At 41.0% G+C, this 24,639-nt stretch overlaps 1 protein-coding gene across 1 annotated transcript in view; it reads left to right on the forward strand.

Annotated features, from left to right (window-relative positions):
- The window catches only part of LOC124711690 (fatty acyl-CoA reductase wat-like), a 247,649-nt gene extending 223,638 nt beyond the window's left edge, over positions 1 to 24,011 (forward strand). Inside the window, exon 9 of the mRNA XM_047241889.1 lies at positions 23,253 to 24,011. Within this exon, the coding sequence (XP_047097845.1) occupies positions 23,253 to 23,334 (82 nt within the window). The 3' untranslated portion in view covers positions 23,335 to 24,011. The remainder of the gene's footprint in view (positions 1 to 23,252) is intronic.
- The last annotated feature ends 628 nt before the right edge of the window (positions 24,012 to 24,639 follow it).

Genomic DNA, 24,639 nt, shown 5'->3' on the forward strand with positions numbered 1-24,639 from the left:
TACAGATTAATATTTTCCGTACTCTTCTTACCACTCCGCCGCTCCCTAGTGAGCCCAGGACCTTTCCGTGATGGGGTGGCTTTGGTGCCTCAATGATACAGATAGCTGTACCCTAGGCGGAGCACAATGAAGGGTATCCGATGAGAGGCCAGAAAAATGTTTGATTCCTGAAGAGGAGCAGACACCTTTTCTGTAGCTGCAGGGCCAACAGTGTGTACGATTGGCTGATCAGGTTATGTAATATCAGCCGACATGGCTTTGCTGTACTGGTACTGCGAATGGTTGAAAGTAAGGGGAAACTACAGCCGTTATTTTTCCTGGTGTCATGCAGCTCTACTGTATGATTAAATGCTACTCACATCCTGTTAGGTAAAATATTCCAGAGTTAAAAGAGTCCCCCAGTCGAATCTCCCGGCAGAGACTACTCTATGGGATGTCGCCATCAGGAAAAAAAAATGGCTTTCTTGGGTTGGAGCGTGGAATGTTAGATCCCATAATTGGTGAGTTAACTTAGGAAATTTAAAAAGGGGAACGTATATTTGAAGTTAGGTATAGTGAAAATTAGTGAAGTGCAGTGGCAGGAGGAACAAAACTTCTGATGAGCTCAGCACGGGGCTATAAATACAAAATGAGATAGAGGTGATCCTGACTAGACCTAATAATGAATAAGAAGATATGAATGTGGGTAAGCTAACATGAACAGCATAGTGAACACATTATTGTAGCCAACGGAAACACGATGCCAACACCCACGACAGTAGTACTAGCTCTACGGGTTATGAAGAGACCGAAAAAATGTTTGATGAGGAAAAAAATGCAGATACTTAAGGGGGAGGAAAACATAATTGCGATGACGGAATGAAATTTGATAGTAGGAAAAGGAAGAGATGGATTAATAGTCGGGGCATCTGGACTGGGGGAAAGGAATTGAAGTTGTCTGGTAGAACTTTGCACAATTCATGATTTAATCATGGGTAGCACTAGGTTTTAGAATTAAAAAGAAAGGGTTGTAATGTGGATGAAACCTGGAGCCACCAGAAGGTTTCAGAGATTTTAAAGTGTAGGGCGTTTGCAGGGACGGACGTGCACACTCATCACAATTTATTGGCTGATGGGACTTGGATAATTTGAAAGAACGAGTGCTTGTTGAAAATTTTAAAGAGAGCATTAGGCAACGATTGACTGAGGCAGTGAAGCAGTAAAAAAGAAATACAGAAGATCAATGGGTAGCTCTGAGAAATGAAATGTGAAGGCAGTAAATGATCAACTGCGTAAAAAGACAAGCCATAGTAGATATCCTTGGATGTCACAGGAGATATTGACGAAAGGAGAAAACACAGAAATGCAGCAAATGAAACAGATGGAAGGGAATACAAATGTCTAAAAACTGAGGTTACCAAATGTGCAAAATGGCTGAGCTGTTGTAGCTAGAGGACAAATGTAAGGATATAGAACGATATATAGCTAGGGAAAGATATACATCGGCTGTAGAAGCTTAAGGAGACCTTTGTAAAATAAAATAAAATAAACTGTTGTATAAGTATCAAGGGCTCATATTGCAAGCCAGAAGGGAAAGCTGAAAGTTGCAAGCATTATATAGAGAGCTATACAAGGGAGATGAACTTGAAGGCAATATTATAGAACAGGAAGAGGTCGTAGATGAAGATGAGAAAAGAGATATGATACTGCGAGAAGTGATTGACAGTGAGCTGCAAGACATAAGTTCAAACAAGGTGGTTGGAGTAGATGTCGCTCCATCTGAATAACTCATATCCTTGACAAAGCCAGCCGTTACAGAATTATTCCATCTTGTTTGTAACTTGTATGATATAGGCGAAATATCGTAAGACTCCAAGAAGAATCTAAAAATTCCAATTCCGAAGAAAGCAAGTGCTGACATGTGTGAATATTAGCGAACTACCAGTTTATATGTTATGGTTGCAAAATACTAATACGAATTATTTACAGAGGAATGAAAAAACTTGTAGAAGGCGACTGAGGGAAGAGCAGTTTGGAATCTGAAGAAATGTAGGAGCATGCGAGGCAATACTGACTCTAAGACTTGTCTTAGAAGATAGGTTAAGGAAAGGCAAACTTCTGTCTATAATTTTTGTAGATTCAGAGGAAACTTTTGACAATGTTGACTGGAATACACTGTTTGGAATTCTGAAGATACCACGAGTGACGTACAATGAGTGAAAGGCTATCTGCAACTCGCACAGAGGCGAGACAGCAACTGCAACAGTCGAGGAGCGTGAAAGGGGTTAGTGGTTGAGAAGGGAATGATGTAGCTTATCTCTGATGTTATTCAGTCTGTACATTGAGCGAGGAAGAAAAATCTGGAGAAGGACTAATAACTTTGGGGATTACCGATGACATTTTAATTCTGTCAGAGACAGCAAAGGACGTGGAAGAGCTGTGGAACTAGATGGAAATGGTCTTGGAAGGACGATATAAGATGAACATCACAACACCAAGAAAATGCAATTGAATTAAATAAAGTGATGGTGAGGGAATCAGATTAGGAAACGGGACACATAGTAGATGAGTTTTGTGACTGGGGCAGCAAAATGCCGTATAACGTCCAGAGTAGAGATAATATACCATGTATATTGGCAAAGGAAAGAAAAGCGTTTCTGAGGAAGAGAAATGTGTTAACGTCAAATATAAATTTAAGTCTTAGGGAGCCTGTTTTGAAGATATTTGTCTGGGTTGTAGCCTTGTATGGAAGTGAATCGTAAACGAAAAGCAGTTGAGACAAGAAGAGAATACAAGCTTTTGAAATGCGATGCTACAGAAACAAACTGAAGATTAGGTGGGTAGATCATGTAACTAACGAGGAGAGATTAAATAGAAGTGGATACAAAGAAATTTGTTGCATAAATTGACTAAAAGAAGGCATTGGTTGATAGAACACATTCTCAGTCATCATGGGGTCATCAGTTTAGTATTGGAGGGAAGTTTGTGTGTGTGTGTGTGTCGGGGGGTGGGGGGGGGGGGATTTTAGAGTAGGCCAACACTATAAGCAGGTTCAAAAGGATGTAGGCTGCAGTAGTTACTGGGAGATGAAGAAACCACTGCGAAACAGAGTAGCATGGAGATCGGTATCAAACAAATGTTAAGACTAAAGATTACAATAGCAACAATTCTTCTTGAAGTGTTAATGACTCGGATAAAAAAGAGATAGGTAGCCAACAAACGCAGTCATCGCATGGTAATCAGGATAATTCTCCACAATTGACATGCGGCCAAAGCTATGTTAAGGATCACGAACGAAAGTCTCGAAAAGTTATGCACGAGAATGTAGTTGAGGAGTATAACTATGCATTTTACTGTTATGTTCCAGTGCAGTTTGTACTTAAATGTGGTATTGAAATTTGTGAGACCACTGATGTCAAGTGCATGGGCCAGTGCAGGTTGCCGACATGCAGTTGCACTGACGTCACAGTACAAGATGATGGTATGCAATGCTCTTCCCGATTAATGACATCATCATCACATAACACACCATTCCCCCTTTCAATGAAATCATCATTTCCTTCCCCATCCCCTCACGCTTCTCCATGGCCCCACTCCCTCTCGACCTCCCCTCTCCGGATAGGATCAGTGTAGTATTAAAACTAATTACAGCATAGCAGTATGATGATGATGATGATGATGATGATGAGTCCCATACTTCTTTACAGTGCGTAGGGGAGCGACGCGGGAGACCCGCGCCGTCTTACTAAGCAAGGTCCTAGTGGAGGTGGTTTGCCATAGCAGTATAGTGGTCATTAAATGAAGCAGAATATCACATTTAGGTCACAGAGCAGCAATCAAGGCTGTGCTCAAAATGTCTAAACGATCTGAATCTTTCCGCATCATATTCAAAAGGATTTATCTAAAAAATTGTGTAAAGAGTATTTCTTACACTATTTTCACATTTAAAATATGTAAGCATCACACACACACACTCACACACACACACAAACAAACACTCGCACACACACACGAGTGTTATGTCTTTTTCTAAATTGCTTCTGTAGCCTTCATGAGAGAATTACAATTACAGTGGAACATGAACAAAATACGATTACCTACACGGAAATATTGCAACAACACAAGTGCATTCAAAATTTGTAGCAAAAATGCAAGGACTGGTACCACAATCACTGCAACCTCACGTTACCCAAACATTCATAAACATGCAGCGTACAGGTCAGTGCAATGTAGGGCAAGTAAAATCATTTGAACAAGAAACTATGCAACAGGAAATAAACATAAGAAAGAAATTGCAGTTGGCAATGACCATACTGCTTACATCGTGGACATAGCACTAGAAAAAGTGTAGGAAGACCAGACACAAACCACATCACAAGAAAAGGTAAAATCAAATGTACATCTAACATCTGATATATTGGCAACATATCACAGAACGCTGGAAATATTCTAAAAAGCCACAAGGTAGAAACTGGGTTTTCTGCAACCAATAAAACACAACAGGACCTAATACAGAATATAAAGTGTAATCTTTACCCATACTCAGGCTCTGGACTTCAGAGAAGTAACATAGCTAGAGTTCTCCATGTTCTAACTAGGACAAATAGGCCAAGATTTCAACACAAAAGACTCAACATCAGCAACGAGAGAATTTGAGCAATGTACAATACAGGACAGTCATTTGGAAAGGTAGAGAAAAATGTTAAAGTATGTCATTGACTTAATAAATGGTGTAAATGGATCTTTTAGGAGAATTGAATATATATTCACATTACAGAAAATATGAAGATAAAATATAAGGAAGACCTGAAAGTGAACCAGTGGATTTCTTTAGATGCTTCAACACAATACTTAAATAAAAATAGTAATGTTACTAGATAAAAAGCAAATTATGATCCATATTGTGAAATAGCATTTATACCAAGTTATATCATTCTTTGTGGAAGACCGACAGCATTATCTCTGTTGATTACATCTACACTCCTGGAAATGGAAAAAAGAACACATTTACACCGGTGTGTCAGACCCACCATACTTGCTCCGGACACTGCGAGAGGGCTGTACAAGTAATGATCACACGCACGGCACAGCGGACACACCAGGAACCGCGGTGTTGGCCGTCGAATGGCGCTAGCTGCGCAGCATTTGTGCACCGCCGCCGTCAGTGTCAGCCAGTTTGCCGTGGCATACGGAGCGCCATCGCAGTCTTTAACACTGGTAGCATGCCGCGACAGCGTGGACGTGAACCGTAAGTGCAGTTGACGGACTTTGAGCGAGGGCGTATAGTGGGCATGCGGGAGGCCGGGTGGACGTACCGCCGAATTGCTCAACACGTGGGGCGTGAGGTCTCCACAGTACATCGACGTTGTCGCCAGTGGTCGGCGGAAGGTGCACGTGCCCGTCGACCTGGGACCGGACCGCAGCGACGCACGGATGCACGCCAAGACCGTAGGATCCTACGCAGTGCCGTAGGGGACCGCACCGCCACTTCCCAGCAAATTAGGGATACTGTTGCTCTTGGGGTATCGGCGAGGACCATTCGCAACCGTCTCCATGAAGCCGGGCTACGGTCCCGCACACCGTTAGGCCGTCTTCCGCTCACGCCCCAACATCGTGCAGCCCGCCTCCAGTGGTGTCGCGACAGGCGTGAATGGAGGGACGAATGGAGACGTGTCGTCTTCAGCGATGAGAGTCGCTTCTGCCTTGGTGCCAATGATGGTCGTATGCGTGTTTGGCGCCGTGCAGGTGAGCGCCACGATCAGTACTGCATACGACCGAGGCACACAGGGCCAACACCCGGCATCATGGTGTGGGGAGTGATCTCCTACACTGGCCGTACACTACTGGTGATCGTCGAGGGGACGCTGAATAGTGCACGGTACATCCAAACCGTCATCGAACCCATCGTTCTACCATTCCTAGACCGGCAAGGGAACTTGCTGTTCCAACAGGACAATGCACGTCCGCATGTATCCCGTGCCACCCAACGTGCTCTAGAAGGTGTAAGTCAACTACCCTGGCCAGCAAGATCTCCGGATCTGTCCCCCATTGAGCATGTTTGGGACTGGATGAAGCGTCGTCTCACGCGGTCTGCACGTCCAGCACGAACGCTGGTCCAACTGAGGCGCCAGGTGGAAATGGCATGGCAAGCCGTTCCACAGGACTACATCCAGCATCTCTACGATCGTCTTCATGGGAGAATAGCAGCCTGCATTGCTGCGAAAGGTGGATATACACTGTACTATTGCCGACATTGTGCATGCTCTGTTGCCTGGGTCTATGTGCCTGCGGTTCTGTCAGTGTGATCATGTGATGTATCTGACCCCAGGAATGTGTCAATAAAGATTCCCCTTCCTGGGACAATGAATTCACGGTGTTCTTATTTCAATTTCCAGGAGTGTAACAACATATTTGTGAATGTTTGTTTTAATAAGTTTGTAATTCTCGATGCACAGAAAATTGTGCATCGTATTTACTATGTGTGAGACTCTGTACAAATAGACCACAAGCAAACTGTAAGTTCAAGTTCTTGGAAATTTCGCCAATAACTATATATAAAAATCGATATTCAGCTGAAAATTGTGCGTTTTTATATATTGCAGTAAAAGAAGCAGAACAATGTTAAACCTCCCACGCCAAAAGTATTGCGAAAAAATGGCATAAAGCATAGAGGGAAACGTTCCTGAAAATGTGAATCATTTCCCAAAACGACTTGTGTGAAATATAAATAAAAAAAAATCTTGTCTGGTAGCAGAAAAGTTATTTATAAACTAATCCAATATTAGAGTTCAACACGCACACACACACACACACACACACACATACACACACACACATGGGTTGCTTATCATAATGTGCAAGTATTATTAGAGGTCTCTGATCAGAAGCGAAATTCAGACGTTCCATCAGAATGAATTTGTTTTATTTTTCAAAATATGTAAGATTACTAGGACAAAGTAGATGTGGTACCGTTATCATACTAGACACGTCTTGGCTCTTGGCGCTTATAAAACATAATTTAAGCAACACTTGTTGATGCCCAATATCTCATTGCATTACCACACTTTGCAAGCACAGTGGACCTTCTAAGTTAAATATTTCCACATTTACGAGTATATTGCCAGCACTACTTATTGAAATGCATGGGGTTTTCTTATTAACACTACTGAAATAAATTACAAATTAGTAGATGAGTGTATTTCGAATAAAATTTGTTAAGGCACATAAAATATTTTTCTGTAGTATTACAAAAGACATGTAAGTTGTTTTGCTGATCTAATTTCCTGCTAAAAGTGCACTTGTTGACTTGAATTACCGAAGTAGGCAGTGTTACTCGAACTTCTAGATTCACTGAAAGCTCGTCTCTAAAACTGATATCAAAAACCAGCCAACGCTTTAGTGACTCCCATGATAAGGCACTGACTTTACTGGCAGTTCAAAACACTGTGCTCTTCTGCTCTAATGCTGTAGAAACTACGTGGCACCTTGATGAAGTGGCATACTGTACATTAGTAATACATATTTGTAGGCGTAAGAAATGAGAAGTGGCGTTCTTCCAAAGTCACCCAAACATTACAGCGACTATATGGCAGGGTATTTATTTTACCTTGCAGCACAAAATGTTCTGCCTTTAATGCAAAGCAGGCAAGGCAGTGCTATTTGCTGTACAGAAATTTGAACTGAAGAATTATTATAAAATCTGAGGCTGATGGAATATGGCATTGTGCCATAACATTGCAGTGTATGTGCTACAACTTGGTTGTGGATGTCCGGTACTGGATCTTAGGCTTGTACTGTGACACCAGTACATGATAATGTGTGTGTGTGTGCATGTGTGTGGGTGTGAGTGTATGTGTGTGTGTATGCATGTGTGCATGTCAGTCACTGGGGTTGCTCCCATGTTACTGCCTGTCTGTATTACAGGAAAACTATAACAAGCTGGCAGTTGTTACAGCATTTTCCAGTACTACCAATTTCCAGTGGAACTACTTGCCAGTGCGACTGTTTTCTTGTGTAACCGTATTCCAGAGTAGCAATTATGCTGTGTAACTGCCGCCAATGTACCAAGTGAAACTCTGGCAAGTTGCCCTTTGTTACAGCTTAACTGCAACAAGTTGCCCCATGTAACATGTTGCCTCATGTTACATCATAATTGCAACAAGTTGCCTCATGTTACAGCAGAACAGTGTGTAGCAACTAGGTCTTGCACATTAATCTATCAGCAGAATTTGACTGTGTTTACATATAGTGAGTGCCGGATAATGACTGGGTGTCAGCTACAAAGTGTGTCAGCTATTGGGTGGGGTTCAGCTGTGGGGGTGGTCAGCAATGGTAGTTCTCAGCTTCGGAGGAGGGGTTAGCTAATCGAGAGTCTGCTACTGTGGGTGTCAGCTTCAATGGGTGCCACCTCCTGGGTAGTGTCAGCTACTGGGGTATCAGCTACTGGAGGATCAGCTACTGAGGTGGTCAGATTGCATGATACAGTTTTATGATCTAGTAGCTCACACCCCCATTAGCTGACACTATGCACTAGCTGACACATCCATTAGCTGACACATCCAGTTGCAACCAGTAGCTGGCATACCCTTAGCTGACACCCTCACCCTCAGCAGCTGCACCCCCCCCCCCATTAACTGATTCCTACTGTGCATGCAAACTGTCAGCTTGTGGTGGTAGAATAATATTTAAGATCCAGGAGCTGTTCACTCTTTTGCTGTAACATGGGGAAATTTGTTACAGTTTCACTTTAACATGGAGGGCAACCTGTTATTCTTTCACTGGGACATGGAAAAACTTGTTAGAGTTTAACTATAACATGGAGAACAACTTTTCATAGGCTTGCTATACCCTGGGCAATGTTTCACAGTTTCCTATAACATGGAGGGCAACCCTAGTGTCTGATACCCCTTGTACCTGATAGCCGCAGTAGCTGAAATCCACTGCACATCAACAATCTGAAATTTACTATTACAGTAGTTTCAAGATCTAACAGGTGAAACCTGCTGTCAAGCTATGGCACATCCATGATCGAGTTATATAATACATTGTTTACTTCTGGTTTTAGAATTGTGTCAGTTATTAATGTCTGTTTCTGTGAATTATCAGTGCCTTGCCTGCTTAGCATTATCAGCAGGAGATGCAAATGTTTTGTACTGCAGCATAAAATTAATATCCTAGTTTGGAGTTGCTGTAATGCTTGGATGATTTTGAAAGTGGGTAATTGAAAGCATATATATATATATGTGTGTGTGTGTGTGTGTGTGTGTGTGTGTGTGTGTTACTACAGTTCAGTATGCCACTTAATTGAAGAGTCATGTTGTTGTCACAGTGTGACAACGCATGTTGGCATTATGAAGTGAAGTTGACTAATGTCTTGTACTGCATAATAATGTAATAAGGTCTACACTCGTCTACTATTTCAGTCATCTTATAATTTATTTCAGTAGTGCCAATAAGCAAGCCATAAGTTATACAGACAGTTTACATGTGGAAATATATAACTTGGAGAGTCATTATGCTTGAAAAGTGTGGTGCAACAATTGAAAATAGATGATGAACAAATGTTGCTTAACCTATAAGTTTCATCAGCACTGACAATTTGCAAATCATATTTCATTAAAAATCTTATAGAAGAATTAAATTCTGGCAATGGTTCTGTAAGTGCTTTGCATTCACAATCTGACGTGTTTTCAGAAATGATACAATTGTATCTCGGTACTAAGTTTGAAGTTTTGCTCAGATTGAGAGGTCTGTAACTATACTGGCTAATTGTTATAAACTATCTTAACAAATTATTTATTATGGAAAATTATTTTATTTTGGTGATAAAGACAATATTTTCGAGATACAGGCCTTTCATCTCTGTTTGTTCCACCATTGTCTTTGGCCAAGTTTCATTTCCGTTTTGCTCCACCATCACCTTTAGTCGTGTTGTGTAGTAGATACATATTTTGTATTACTAAGTACTCCTTCGGTATTATGAAGATTCGAACTTTTACATTAGAATAAAAAGATCACAGCACCTTCATCTGTCCTTCATGGGATGGTGTTTGGCCAATTTGTTTGTTTGTTTGTGGCTATTGTGTGTGTTTTCATACTGCATATTTTGTTTAAATATTTGGTTTTATTCAGTAATTGATTGTGGGAAACTCAGTCAGATAGCCATAACACCGAATCAAATAACAATTTAAATGTTGAAAAATTTAATTTCAGGGTTCAATGTGCCTTATGCCAAAGGAGGCCTAAAAATGGTATTAGTCACTTTCTTTCCGTAGCTGGCAGCAGTTCAGGCTATCCATTTGTTTGTTTGCTTGGTTGTTCAGCATAATAGTTTAGTCAACATGTATTTTCTGCAGTTTCAAGTTGGGCAGGTTAGTAGTGCTACATCACCTCATTTAGGTATAACATGAAATATTAATTGTCTGTATAGCATTTTATTTGTAACTAGCCATGAAGATAGCAAGTGGCACTTACTTTGAGAGTTCACAGTCATGTTTTAGGCATCAGTTTGACAGTTGTGTGCATGTGTGTGGAAAGTAATATTGTGACACCTTACATAAATACAATTTTTTTTCTAATATTGACATTCAGTCAACGTAACACGTCAATTTAGATGTGGAAAATATTAAATTTGAGAGTATGTTGTGCCATATATCATGATGTATGGTACAGAGATTGAACTTCGCATTTTCACTAGCGCTGTTTAACCTTTAAGTTCATGGCATGAACATTGTGTGTATGTTTATGTGTGTGTGTTTTGCCTACATATTTTATATGTGGAAACACTGCACAATACACCATTTATGTATTTTTTTAAAATAATTACTTTTAAATATTGTTAAAAAATTAGATCGTTTAGATACTTTTGAACACAGCTGAGATGGGTCAACTGGGCTACATTGTAATTGATTGTTTCATTTTAATGGCCGCTAAAATATTTCGCTGTGGTTGGTGGTTTCAGGTCAGTACTACGCTGTTATTGGCTGGAGACGGGGGGAAGGGAATGATGTCGCCACTGAAAGGGGGCGCGCTTTCATCTTTCATATAGCGATAGTGGCGTCTTTAATATGGAGGGACACTGTTTTACTGCAATCTTGGTTAACTGGCACTGACAGTTGCACTTAACGTCGATGGCATCGCAAGTTTCAGTACCGCATTTAAGTACAAAGGTCACTTGAACATAACAGCTATATTACTGAAATATTTGGGTATAGAAGGAATGTGGCAAAAAGAGATGCAATAAGGCTATTGCGAATTCTGGGAGAGAAATTTGTTGATTTACGTGCAACAATAGTGGCGATTTGTGAGGAAAGAGTACAAGTTCTGGTTTTCTGGCAGACGCCGTTCTGGTGTGGTATGGATAACAGGCGCACTACAGTTTCCGACAGAACTGGCGTTGGAACTGGAAATGTACAGTTCTTTTGAGGAAAACATGTTAATTGCACACATGTTCGCCGTGAAATTCTTGTTTTAATGACTAATTGCAATGTTGCATCCAGCCACAGTGAAATGGTACCAACAACCGATCAAGGCTGCATGGGGTGATACTAATTGGCAGTTCCAAATTTTGAACCAAGCGATTTTCATCATTTTGACAAGCTGAAATAATATCTGAGGGGGTGGGACAGAGGGAGGGCGAGGGGTAGGGGGAGAGGGAAGAGATTTTCCAACGATGAGGACATTCACACAGTCGTTATCGAATAGCCTCATGTCCAAGGAATAGATTTGTATCGTTGAGTTCAGCAACAATGTAGACCCACACCATGTGGAGAACAGAGACAATGTAGCTGTGCAACTAGCTGGCCCTGTCTCAAACTCACGACCTACCAGCGACGTGGATGTCAGCAGAAAGTAGTCACCCACTGGTATAAAGGCAATAAGTTGACATAAGTTGACCGCATGCAGATTTTAGCCCAGATGGAATCCTACAGCTACTGATGGAAACGTCTGTGGATGTTGACTGAATGCTTCATCTTGCAAGTAGTCTCCATGTCACAGTCATTAGCTGGTGGTGGTGCAGTCCACATAGCTTGATGTACTGCACGCACATGGATACTGTTGTACCCAAGGGAAGTCCGAGAGTGAAAGTGTACATTCTGTGGTCCATATGTGAACCAGGCTGGCTACAATTTTCCTCATGGAAGCACTTTGGCTCGGTTATCACAACAGGTTTGACTGCCCATCCGTAACCTTTAGGCAACGATGGCTTCATTTCTTGCGGTTTTCCTGCCCAGTCAGATTTTCCAGACGCCCTGCCACTACTGTAAGATGTCCCAAGTTCGTCATTCAGGGGCGGTGGCTGTCATATTCCACAACGTCATCAGTACTGAAGAAGTACTCTTGCATTCTGAATACGACACAACAAACGAGACGGTTGAGAGAAAGTTCCAACGGTTGTTTATACAATCTCTGTAGGTCCATCATGGACAGGGGACGTTGGCTAATTAAGCAATTGTCAACGTTAATGAAATTCTCCAACAGACATGTAACTCAAGATGTTATTTTATTGTATTTTATTTTGATGGCTACTAGTTTCAGCATTTCACTATGCTATCTTCAGGCCCGATGTGCATCTTTCCAAATAAATGAAAATGTCATATAATGCCATAAACCCCAGGATGTCGTGAATTCAACCATTTCGCCATGAGGGATGGTGTTCCGCTAGTGAAACGATTGAATTGAATCGTTTCGCTATGAGATGGAATTTCACTAGTAAAACGATTGATTTCACGACATCCAGGGATTTATGGTACCATCTGATATTTTCGTTTATTTGAAAGGATGCATGTGGGGCCTGAAGATGGCACAGTGAAATGCTGAATCTGGTAGTCTTCAAAATAAAATAACATCTTAAGCTGCACGGCTGTTGGAGAATTTGACATTGACAATTAGTTGTTTAAATAGGTTTGGTGACTATGTTGAGAAATAGTGTCATGTATTTGTAGCACTTTGAAGTGTAGTGCAACACTGAATAAGGGTTACTTGCGCTGTCGTAATATGGTGTAACTTACTTTTTGACGTCTCGCCCCTACTTAAATCAAAAAGCGTCAGTGGAGAGAGAGAGAGAGAGAGAGAGAGAGAGAGAGAGAGAGAGAGAGAGAGAGAGAGAGAGACAGACAGAGAGGAGGAAATAGGGAGTGGATTAGACAAGGATGCTTCAAGTCTTCTACTGTTTTCAGTCTGTATGTAGAGAATATGATTGAACACTACCCACTAGAAGATAAGAAGGTGTTTGAGGTTCGCAGACGATGTTCAACGAATGAACGAAAAAGAGTTGTAGCTAATGGGCAGAGCTTCGAAATAGAAATCAATACAAGGGAAGAAAAGGTAATGCGGCTAGGTTCAAATAAAAGAGTACCGATAATGCCAAATAGAGAAACATTAGAGCATATGCAAAACTTAAAATATATACGAAACAGAATAGAAAGCAACTAGGAGTGGAGCACAGAAATAAAAACTGGCATGGCAATGGCGAAATAGGAATTTTGTAAGAAAAAAGAGTCTTCTGTGACAGTAAATACACAGATTTGAGGAAAGGTGTGAGACATTGTTTTATATGGAGGGTCTTCGTAAATGGTGCTGAAATATGGACAATTAAGTAGAAAGAGCAAGACTGTGTGCTTTTGAGAAGTAGCGTATGATACAAAATATAAGTTGTATGTTTAAGGTGAAGAATGAGGAAGGTGAAGAATGAGAGAGCAGATATAATTACTGAGTTTAATAAAAAGAAGGAAAAGAAACTAGATAGAACATGTGTTAAGAAATAAGAAAAGGCTTATAGAAGCAGCCTTAGAAGAATGTGTGGAAGAGAAAAGGAATAATAACACAAAGGGATTTTTGGTCCTGGACTATATGTTGGCCTGAAGCATATACAGCGGCGTTAAGAAGAAGCTGTGGACCATTAGAAATGGAGATATAAAGGACCTCTCAACATAACAGAAAATTAATGTTATGATGAGACTCCATGAACCTCTAAAGATGAATGAGAGGTTGGCTTCTTTGGGAAGGCCACAGAGTAATTCCAGTCCCATCCTTCTGCAGTCGAAGCTTGTATTCCATCTCTGATACCTCCCCGACTGGATGTTAAACGCTTCCCTATACAGGGTGTTACAAAAAGGCACGGCCAAACTTTCAGGAAACATTCCTCACACACAAATAAAGAAAAGATGTTATGTGGACATGTGTCCGGAAACGCTTAATTTCCATGTTAGAGCTCATTTTAATTTCGTCACCTACGCTCAATGGAGCACGTTATCATGATTTCATACGGAATACTCTACCTGTGCTGCTAGAACATGTGCCTTTACAAGTACGACACAACATGTGGTTCATGCACGATGGAGCTCCTGCACATTTCAGTCGAAGTGTTCGTACGCTTCTCAACAAGAGATTCGGTGACCGATGGATTGGTAGAGGCGGACCAATTCCATGGCCACCACGCTCTCCTGACCTCAGCCCTCTTGACTTTCATTTATGGGGGCATTTGAAAGCTCTTGTCTACGCAACCCCGGTACCCAATGTAGAGACTCTTCGTGCTCGTATTGTGGACGGCTGTGATACAATACGCCATTCTCCACGGCTGCATCAGCGCATCAGGGATTCCATGCGACGGAGGGTGAGTGCATGTATCCTCGCTAACGGACGACATTTTGAACATTTCCTGTAACAAAGTATTTGAAGTCACGCTGGTACGTTCTGTTGCTGTGTGTTTCCATTCCATGATTAATGTGATTTGAAGAGAAATAGTAAAATGAGCTCTAACATGGAAAGTAAGCGTTTCCGGACACATGCCCACATAACATATTTTCTTTCTTTGTGTGTGAGGAATGTTTCCTGAAAGTTTGGCCGTACCTTTTTGTAACACCCTGTATACAGGCCCGACGCTGGGATGTTTTTCCACTCAAGCTGCTCTCCCTAACTCCTGGCATACTTTCACTCATGTCAGTTTTCGCTTCTAATTGTGATATGCACTGTACTTGTAGTTTTATCTCAACTGGATGCCCCAGCCGTGATACGTCGTATATAGTGACCTTAAGATTGTGGAGGCTCTCGCGCCCCCTTCAGCTTTGCGCTCTAAGTAGTAGCTTGTGTTACTTGGGCCTTAAACCAGTCTTGCCTGCAGTACAAGGTGGAGCCAATTCTAATTTTCGCATTACAAACATTTTTAATGTGTTGGTAAGTTTCAATATGATACTCTCCGCATTCGTATCTGAGATACCTAATGAGTGACGGAACTCAGCTATGAGGTAGCCGGGTTGGAATGCAGTAGCATTTGTGCGAAAAGGGTCCAAGGTGAGGAGGGGTATAAATTTGATAGTCAGACGTTGCATCTGTGTCCTGGGACAAATTTCAGAGTTTTTGACGGTGTATCGTGGAGAGAAGGTAGGTGACGCTATTCATGACGATCTGTCCGTCAGATTAAACCATTGATACGCTTGTGCAGATTTAGTGTCTCGTGCAGATAAGAATGCGTGCAAAATGAAAGCAGTAGCGAATAGATTGTAAATTGTAACATGCTCTAGATCAAAATAACACACATCATTTCAAAAACATTCTCTTGAATGTCGTTGAATGTACGCATCTTTTGTTTCGTTTCTGGTCCATGTAGGTACCCAATGGGACACTACTTACGACATCTTCAACAGCGTGCTAGACGAGTGAGTACAATTTGTTACGCATCAATTACACGAATAATCACAATATCGGCGTATGATCTGAATGATCAGAAGCTTAACCAACATATTACAACGGAACACAGTCACAATGAGAGAAACAAATTACAAGTGTAGATAAACTGGCTGTAATTATTTTTTAGAGGGTGACCAAACCAGGATCAGCTGTAGGAGAATAATTTGGTTCTGAGATCCAAAATAAGTCATTTATTTGCTTTACCACCTCGACACATACCAACTTAAAGTCACAATATGTTTTTAATGAAATGAATACTGATATGGTTGGGAACAGGATACAGGGGCTGCCGGAGTGGAAGGCTGAGCAACAAATTGAGGATAGAATATAAAATTTAATTTATTACGCAAGAAAATTCATGCAAGATACTTGTAACAACATATTGACATATAACTTGTTCAATCTAAATGTACATTAACTGATTTAACATGAATCATCAACAAGAGATAGGCTCTCCAGTTCATACGTAAATCAACCAGGGCACAAGTAAGTGTTTCGACACGCGACGCGGGAACACTCACTGCTCAGCAGCGCAAGCCAGAATACGACAGAAAGAAGTCTCGCTGTAACTCCACTATATGAAGATGCATCAAACTGACAGCTCACCTTTAACAGTATTAATCCAAATTCCGCTAATAAGGTAATGGCCAGAATAACGCCAGACCGTAGCCACAGCGTGAAGAAGGTTGAACTCGTAAACAGAACGAACGACAGCGAGTCGCTGCAGCACCTCCAGTTCCGCCGCTCGGCCGGCCCCAATGCAACTGCCACACCCACACCACTCGCCGACGCGACTTCCGCGATCTTCCGGCGTCGCTCCGCCCAGGCTGTCTCTGCCCGAGACTCCCTTTCGGTTCCCCGCGCGGACTCCCAGAGGGCGCACCAACCCGCGCACGGCAAAGCGAATCGAAAGAGATCGAACACACTACACCGGAACAATCAAATCGCAGGAGCACACGGCACAAATACAATGTCTCGTAAAAGTGACTGATAAATTGCTCAAACGCAACGAGCACAAAGTCACCTGACATACTGAAACACAAAGCTCTTTAGAAGCTCATTTTAATCAAAGAAGGCCCCTCTGATACTGTGGGGAGAAACTTTGTTTATGTGGAAGATTGCTTGGGAAACGTTACAAGATTTCTTAATCTGTGCAGGTCACAAATGAAAAGTAAACGACTCCAAGGCACATGAAACAACACATTCAATCCGACAACGCACGTTGCATAGAAAATCCAGTATATTGTGAGCTGCTCAGAAAACAGACACCGCTAATGGGAAATGCGGTCCTGACTTCAAACTCAGCAAACTTGTGCCAGACCACACCGATCGCCACCGGTTAAAGATTGCCTATGCCGGCTTCACCAAATGTGCGACAAGAACTTTCTCTCCCTCCTTTCCGGTACTAACCTCCTCTACACTTACCTCCCAACCTTTTGAAAACCTCTACAGGTACGGGATTACCCCAGCCATCGCAGAATTAACGAGCGAGAAATTCACTTTTTCTTTAATACAGGGAAACCGTACGGAAATGCCCCATTCTCGCCTTACAAAATGCATCCTAACATGTCAGAGGCATGTATCGGTTGCTAGCCATGTTCCATTCATTTGTCGACCACTTCGCGCTGAGGCACGGTAGCGGGTAAGACTGATATGACTGGATAACAGAACCTGGAGTGTAAGGCTACAAGTTTTCTCACGGTGGCTGAGCAGAGCCGCGATGGCCGCTCTTAGATCTGCATAGAGGAAGGTGAATTCCTCGTGTTCGCTGATACATTAGGGCCATGCAGTGGCTTAGCGGCAGGCTGCCTTCGAAGGAGAAAACCGCTTATGTCAACAATGCGAGTAGCAAGGGTTTACTGCAACCTATTCCCACAAATTGCAGTGCCCTGGGGACCGAAATTCCTTCTCTAGAGCCTCTGTTACTGACTTCCTATGGTTAAGTCAGACCAGGGGAAGAACATTTAGACCCAGTCATTTCTAACAAGGAAATGTAAAGCCTTCTTCCTGAGTTAGCAAGCCATGAACTCTCCTCAAAAATAGCCAAGAAATAAGCAGAAAAATAGTCAAACATCGCTCAGTAAAATTTGAGAATCACATCACATTAATACTGTCAACAACGTAACTTTGACTTACGAAATGACATCCACCGCGGCGCTCGGGGGCCACACCATAGTTGCGACACCTGAGGATGCGCTTATGAGAGCCCGAAATCGGTCGTGATGAAAAAGAAATTTACAAATGAAGCGGTATTTTCAACCTCTGTTTATGAAATGAGGTTCAAGTAACGTAAATATGTTAAACAAACGACCCGCCCCAACTTTGCGTGAGTCGCACAAGTATCATGGCTGAATAACTTGGATATAATATGTAAAAAAAATTTACACAATCCTTCATCATCCATCAATCTACCACTTGATGAAAAGTGTATGAAAATCTCAACAGTTGTGTCTGAGATTCGACGTGACATACAGACAGAGAAACATGGGACTCTAATTTATAATTATGGTGTCTGGTCAAGCTACTCTGCTGTCTGTAGTAGTCGTGGCTGTCAGTTAACTGCTTTTCTCACCAGACACCGCCTCCCCCCTGCTGACCAGTTCACACCTCCCATCATAGCGACAAGATGTCAATCGAAACGCCAATTAAGTATGGAACAGATATCAATGCTTATATTACACACACATTATTATTACGAGTATAAATATTAAATTCAATACACAAACCTTCCTCGTGGATCAGTCTGTCTACATATGAGAGCCAAATCGAAATGCATACAGAAGTTTCTAAGTTTAGCGATAACATACAGACAGGAAAAAGTGCTCCGGGACTTTAATTTATAATCTGTATTGGCTGCGTCACCTCTTTTGTGTATTATTTTTTGGGGAACAATATTGACCAAATTCTTCGTGTGTGTGTGTGTGTGTGTGTGTGTGTGGCATTAGTAGCTGCTGCACAATGGTTTAGTTTGGTAGTGTACATGCAACTACCACCAGAATACGCTTTTTCATCACGATACGCTTTTCGCTTTATTCCGTAAGCGCATCTCCAGTTGTAGAGTTTCCTCATCTCATTTTGGCTTACAATAAGTAGGTGATACCTGTATGCGCGTTTCATTAGATTGTCTCTCTTTTCCTTTGGTGCTATATATAAGAAAAACCAGGCTGAGCAATGATAAATAAAAAGACTGAAAATGAAATATACTGTAAGTTAATATTTTTTGGACGCCCAATAACGCGGAACACTGGCAGCTGGGTAGTGGAGGGATATTCGGAAGGATCCTTTTCCCACTCCTAGCTGCAGTTCTCACAGGAATTCTGCTCAACTGCCTGCTGCAAGTTATATTTCATGCTGGCCTTCGCAACATTATCATGATCAGCTATACAGTCGTGATATACACACCACAACTCTAGAAAATCATTGAAAGGCATATCTTGTATTTTGGGCACAATATACAACCTGCAGTTAAAGGCTCTGAGGCAGAGCTGCTCCAAAACATATATTAAAATATATTTCTCAAAAATTGATTGTAAAATTTAAATTGTCAATGCACATTTCCAATATGTCCCTATAGATTTAAATACTGACAGTCAATGCCTTTGAAACTATTGATACCGAGTGATGTTTTTCGATAACGTCGCAGCCACTCGTGTGCACCTTAAAAAGCTGGTTATCTACATTTAGCAGAGCTTCGAGGGACCTGGCTTCTAAGCAGTATAAGTCTTATGGGCTCCAGAAGGCTGGATTTGTCCATCGTAAGAGTGTCCCACCAATCACCACACGACTGTCAAGTGCTGTTGCTTACAAAGAACCTTCGCTATAGACCCTTCTCTGCATATCTCTGTTATTCTATGATGCATCATCATTAGTCCGTGTTTAGTACTGATGTTTCAATAATGTTCAAGATAGTGTCATATTTCTAGCATTGGCAGTTCTGTCCGCTGTAGGATTGGCATGTTAAGTTCTTAGAAGTCTCACTAGAGTGCGCTAGGATACGGCAACGTAAGTGGCAACACATAGCGAGAGTTTCACGAATAAATAGAGAAAATAAGCACACGAATCATGTACCGTTACCTATACAGTTGCTAAGAACTTCCTCACTTGTTGACGGTGTTTGCAAGATAAGGTGCTTTATTGGCAAATTTCTTTTTGTGAGTGTATTTTTCCAAAGTTCTTGTGAGTTTTGTTGTCTCACGAATAACTGTACAATACTGCGAGTCTGAAAACAGCAGAATATGAGTTGAGTGTGGAATTTATTAGACAAAAATTTGGAACAATAGTTTGGGGCGGAAGTGAAGGAACCTGGTATGCTAGTCCTGATCAAAATATCAATTAAGAACAAAAACAATGCAAATCCAGACAATGGTATACAAGCACATAATTTCAATTGAGCAACGTTCCTTTGAGTTACGTTAACATGTTTAGCCACAGACGTCACATTTTTTGACAATTTAACACAACGAAGCATTGAAAAAATGACACGGCTAATGTATATAAGTAAGTAATTTCAACAGAACAATGTACCATTATTCTATGGCAACATGTTTAACCGCTGACATCACATTTCCTGATAGTTTTGCATCAAAAGCCATACGAAATTTAAGAGATCTTTACTGCATTGTGTCACTTAAACAACATGTTACGTAATACACATGTATGAATACGAAAGGCAAAATTACGGAATCTTAGCTTCGCAGCCACTTAATTCAACATGAGAGCTGCTCGGTTTGCTTATGTCAGCCAATCACAAAACATGGAACCCATGAAGTAAGGGAGCATCAATATTTTGTTGTGCGTACTCATAAACGTCATGGACTGAACATATGTGAAAAATGTTAAACTTCTCAAGTTATGAATTGAAAACACAAAAACATTAAGCATGCAGAGAAGCCAACACACACCAAATCAAATATGTGTCTAAAACGTCATTTTTAGCACGAGTTGTATTGATAATGTATCAGGAAACATGATGTTGGCGGCTGAATAAAGTACATATAGATCTTACATTGGAGTTAGCTGTTGGTGTTATTTCGCAGTTGTTTCAAATTCTTCTAGAGAGCTCTGGCACTGTAGTTCCGATCGGTAATTGTCGCAGACTTCCCCAGTATGGAAATCACTAGCCGTAATACTCAGAACACACAAGAGAAAGGCTTGCAATAGGCAATCTTTTAAGCGAATCACAATTTGGTTTCCAAAGTGGCAAAAATACGGAGTCATCCATAGTAGAAACCACAAAAGTTGTACTTGATGCTCTTGATAAAGATGAGTGTGTCACAGACATATTTTTGGATCTTTCTAAGGCGTTTAATAAAGTCGACCACAAGATTCTATTAAATAAATTAGAAACAATGGGAATAAGAGGGGTAGCTAATGACTGGTTTCGATCATACCTAACAGATACGGTACAAAGAGTAGAGATAACACAAACTTCAAATAGATCTAAACCTTTAGTAAAACACTTACCAGACTCAAAATACGTTGATGTAGGGGTTCCGCAAGGTAGCATATTAGGACCAATACTGTTACTGATATACATCAATGGCTTTCCCAGTAGTATTACTCATGGTGAAAAAATTCTCTGTGCTGATGACAGCAATATTATAGTCACTGAGAAAACAAGGGAACTCCTTGCCGAGAAAGTAAAAGAAACTCTCAAGGAAGTTTATGATTGGCCAATAAGCAAAAAAGTGACACTGATCGTAAAGAAAACTAATGCCATGAATTTTGGTTTGAAGAGGAAAAATGACAATGTTAAATTAAATGTATATGGCACCTATATAGACTGTGTAACAAATGCAAAATTTCTAGGAAGGAATATTGATTCTCAGTTGAAGTGGTGTGAACACACAAAGGAACTTGCAAACAGAATGTCATCAGCATGTTATGCCCTTAGAATCCTGCCATCAGTGTGTAACATGCAGTGTCTTTTAGTTACATATTATTCATATGTACACTCACATCTTAGCTATGGCATTCTTTTTTGGGGAACAAACTGTGGTGTCACCGCTAAACACCACACTTGCTAGGTGGTAGCTTTTAAATCGGCCGCGGTCCGGTAGTATACGTCGGACCCGCGTGTCACCACTGTCAGTGATTGCAGACTGAGCGCCACCACACGGCAGGTCTAGAGAGACGTACTAGCACTCGCCCCAGTTGTACAGCCGACTTTGCTAGGAAATGTTCATTGACAAATACGCTCTCATTTGCCGAGACGATAGTTAGCAAAGCCTTCAGCTACGTCATTTGCTACGACCTAGCAAGGCGCCATTATCAATAGATATTTAACTTGTGATGCCTGTACCGTCAGACCGATGTACACCACTTATGGATTAAAGTTAAGTATTCTACCAGTTACCTCCTGTTTTGCTAGTCTTATTTCTCTGACCTGTTCCAGACCTCACGCCAGCCTGCGTGAGCTTAAAAGCGTGCATTTCGGCCTCCTCTAGCAACACGGTGTTGGCTCTTCTGCCAACACTTCACAAACGCAAAAAATATGAACACAATTTTAAAAAATCCGAAGAGAGCCATAAGAATAATAACCAAAAATACTAGTCGAGCTCATTGTAAATATTTGTTCAAAACACTGGGGATTTTAATTGCTCCATGTGAATACATTTACCAGTCAGTTGTACACATCAAAAATAAAATTGGTAATTACTGCACAAACAGCTCTGTCCATGACCATGGAACAAGAGCTAGACCCAACTTACATTTACCAAGAAAAAATAAACATAAAACTCAAAACAACATTTTCTATCGAGGAATGAAAGTGTACAATAAATTACCAAAAGAGATTAAGGAAATTGCAAAGATACACTTATTTAAAAAGGCAGCTAAAAAGTACCTTTTAGGCAATACATTTTATACATTGAAGAATTACTTACATAAAACAGAGTAGGGATTTGATAAAAAATGTTATACAAATAAATAATATTAATGATTATAAAACATCCAACATTCCACATAACAGCTTCACTTTATGTTTATTTTCCTTCTTTTTTCCTTTCTAGAAATACTTGCCCCCAAGTTTTGCATAGCACAATACTAACACTTCTCCCTCTTTCTGAGCTCACCATCTCACTCATTATGGAGGGATGCTGACTGAGTTCTTCAGGATAGCAAATGGAAAGTGCGGTACAGAAAATGACCCAGAGACCACCAGTTTGTGTGTGTGTGTGTGTGTGTGTGTGTGTGTGTGTGTGTGTGTGTGTGTGTGTGTGTGTGTAGTGAGTGAAGTGTTATGAAACAATGTGTGTATAGTGTGTGCAGTGACCGATAGTGAGATATGAGTGAACAGTGTGGCATTACATTATTTAATAAGTTATTTGTAAAAAAAATTATTGTATACCAAGAGTAAATCTAATGATTTTCTCTAACTAGCAGTCTGTAAATATGTGTGTATACGAATTAGCTTACTTTAAATTGGTCTAAATTTGTAAATACTTTGACGTATCCTATATCCTTGTAAAAAGAGATCTACAGATGAATAAAGCTACCACTGCTACTACTACTAACAGTTATGGGGAGAGTAATTATGCTGATGATATTCTGCGGCTCAGTTTCTATGGTAATGTGAACTGTTCTAGGCTCAAGATAATGCACTACACTCTTATATCGACTGGTGTGGCGCTGATACTTCTGCTTCTGTGGTGGCTGCTGTTTGTGTAGAAGAGGACTGGCACACAGGGAGCACGAGGCGGCCACATAGAACACACGTCACACTCCAGTCTCTCCACGTTCACAGCCAAGTGAGACAGTTCGCTGGAGGTGCTGACACTGTGTTTACTGGAAGAACTCTTCAATGACTTTCACAGAAAGGTGACAGTCTCCTTCAGTGCGCGAGTCGATATTCTGCGCCTGTAAATTAAATAACTAGCTCTAGATGTGTTTCACATGATGTAGAGAATAATGCAACGAAAACTATGAACATCGTCATTGGAAAAAGACGCTATTCAGTTTCATCGTTAGTACTTTTCTACCAGAGAGGGTCATGCAGCTAGAAAACGTTGAGGAAATGACTCACGAACCTTCCTTGGTGTTGGCAGGGAATAAACACAATAGTTGTCAAAGTAATTTTCATCCCCCACCCTCTCCACTCTCTCCTTGTCTACCTCTCTCTCTCTCTCTCTCTCTCTCTCTCTCTCACACACACACACACACACACACACACATACACACACACACATTAAGACACACACCTACAGACACACAATATGTATACATATGCTTTTGAGCGCTGTCTTTGTGCTGAGCATCGATCAAATGTATACATTGAATAATAAATTTGTATTTTACATATTTACGTGCCATTATCTCATGCTAATTATGCTAATTATTAGTGACAAGTATCCAATTTTTTTTGTTGCTCATAGTGATTTAAGGGTTGTGAAATTCTCAAAAATTGTGCAAAGAAATAAATTTATTAACGTTCTACCTATTGTTCCAAGATTTATGTTGGCTCAAGAAAAAATGTCATTTACGGTTAACATGATGTAATTACCTGTGTCCTTATTTATTTCGTTTCGATGCTATGAAGACTCCTTTTATCAATGAGCAAGTGAATTGAAGAGACCTTTCTAGAACCTTCCTCACCCTTTCTTCCTGACGTGACAAATCGTAACCTGAAGTGTAGTGTGTACATAGGGAAAAGCCATCTCATCACGAGGAACGTTCAATAGGTAATGCAACATTTTTTTCTGAAAGAAGGTTGTTTTTTCTTTCAAGATTGCAACACACCAATTTTTCCCACTCTTTTGGCTACAAACGCCTATTTTTCAACATAATCTCCGTTCAATGCGACGACCGTACACTTGTTTATTGGGTGTGGGTGGGTGAGGGTGGGGTGGGGGGGGGGGGACGGCTGTATACCCGCATAGCACCACTTTACTGGTTGACGTCGGAGCCAGTGCCTGCATGAATAATGTTCCCGTCATCCAAATACTGCTTCCTGAAAAGTGCATCCTTCATTGGGCT

The sequence above is a fragment of the Schistocerca piceifrons genome, chromosome 8 (genome assembly GCF_021461385.2).
Source record: "Schistocerca piceifrons isolate TAMUIC-IGC-003096 chromosome 8, iqSchPice1.1, whole genome shotgun sequence".
NCBI lineage: Eukaryota > Metazoa > Arthropoda > Insecta > Orthoptera > Acrididae > Schistocerca > Schistocerca piceifrons.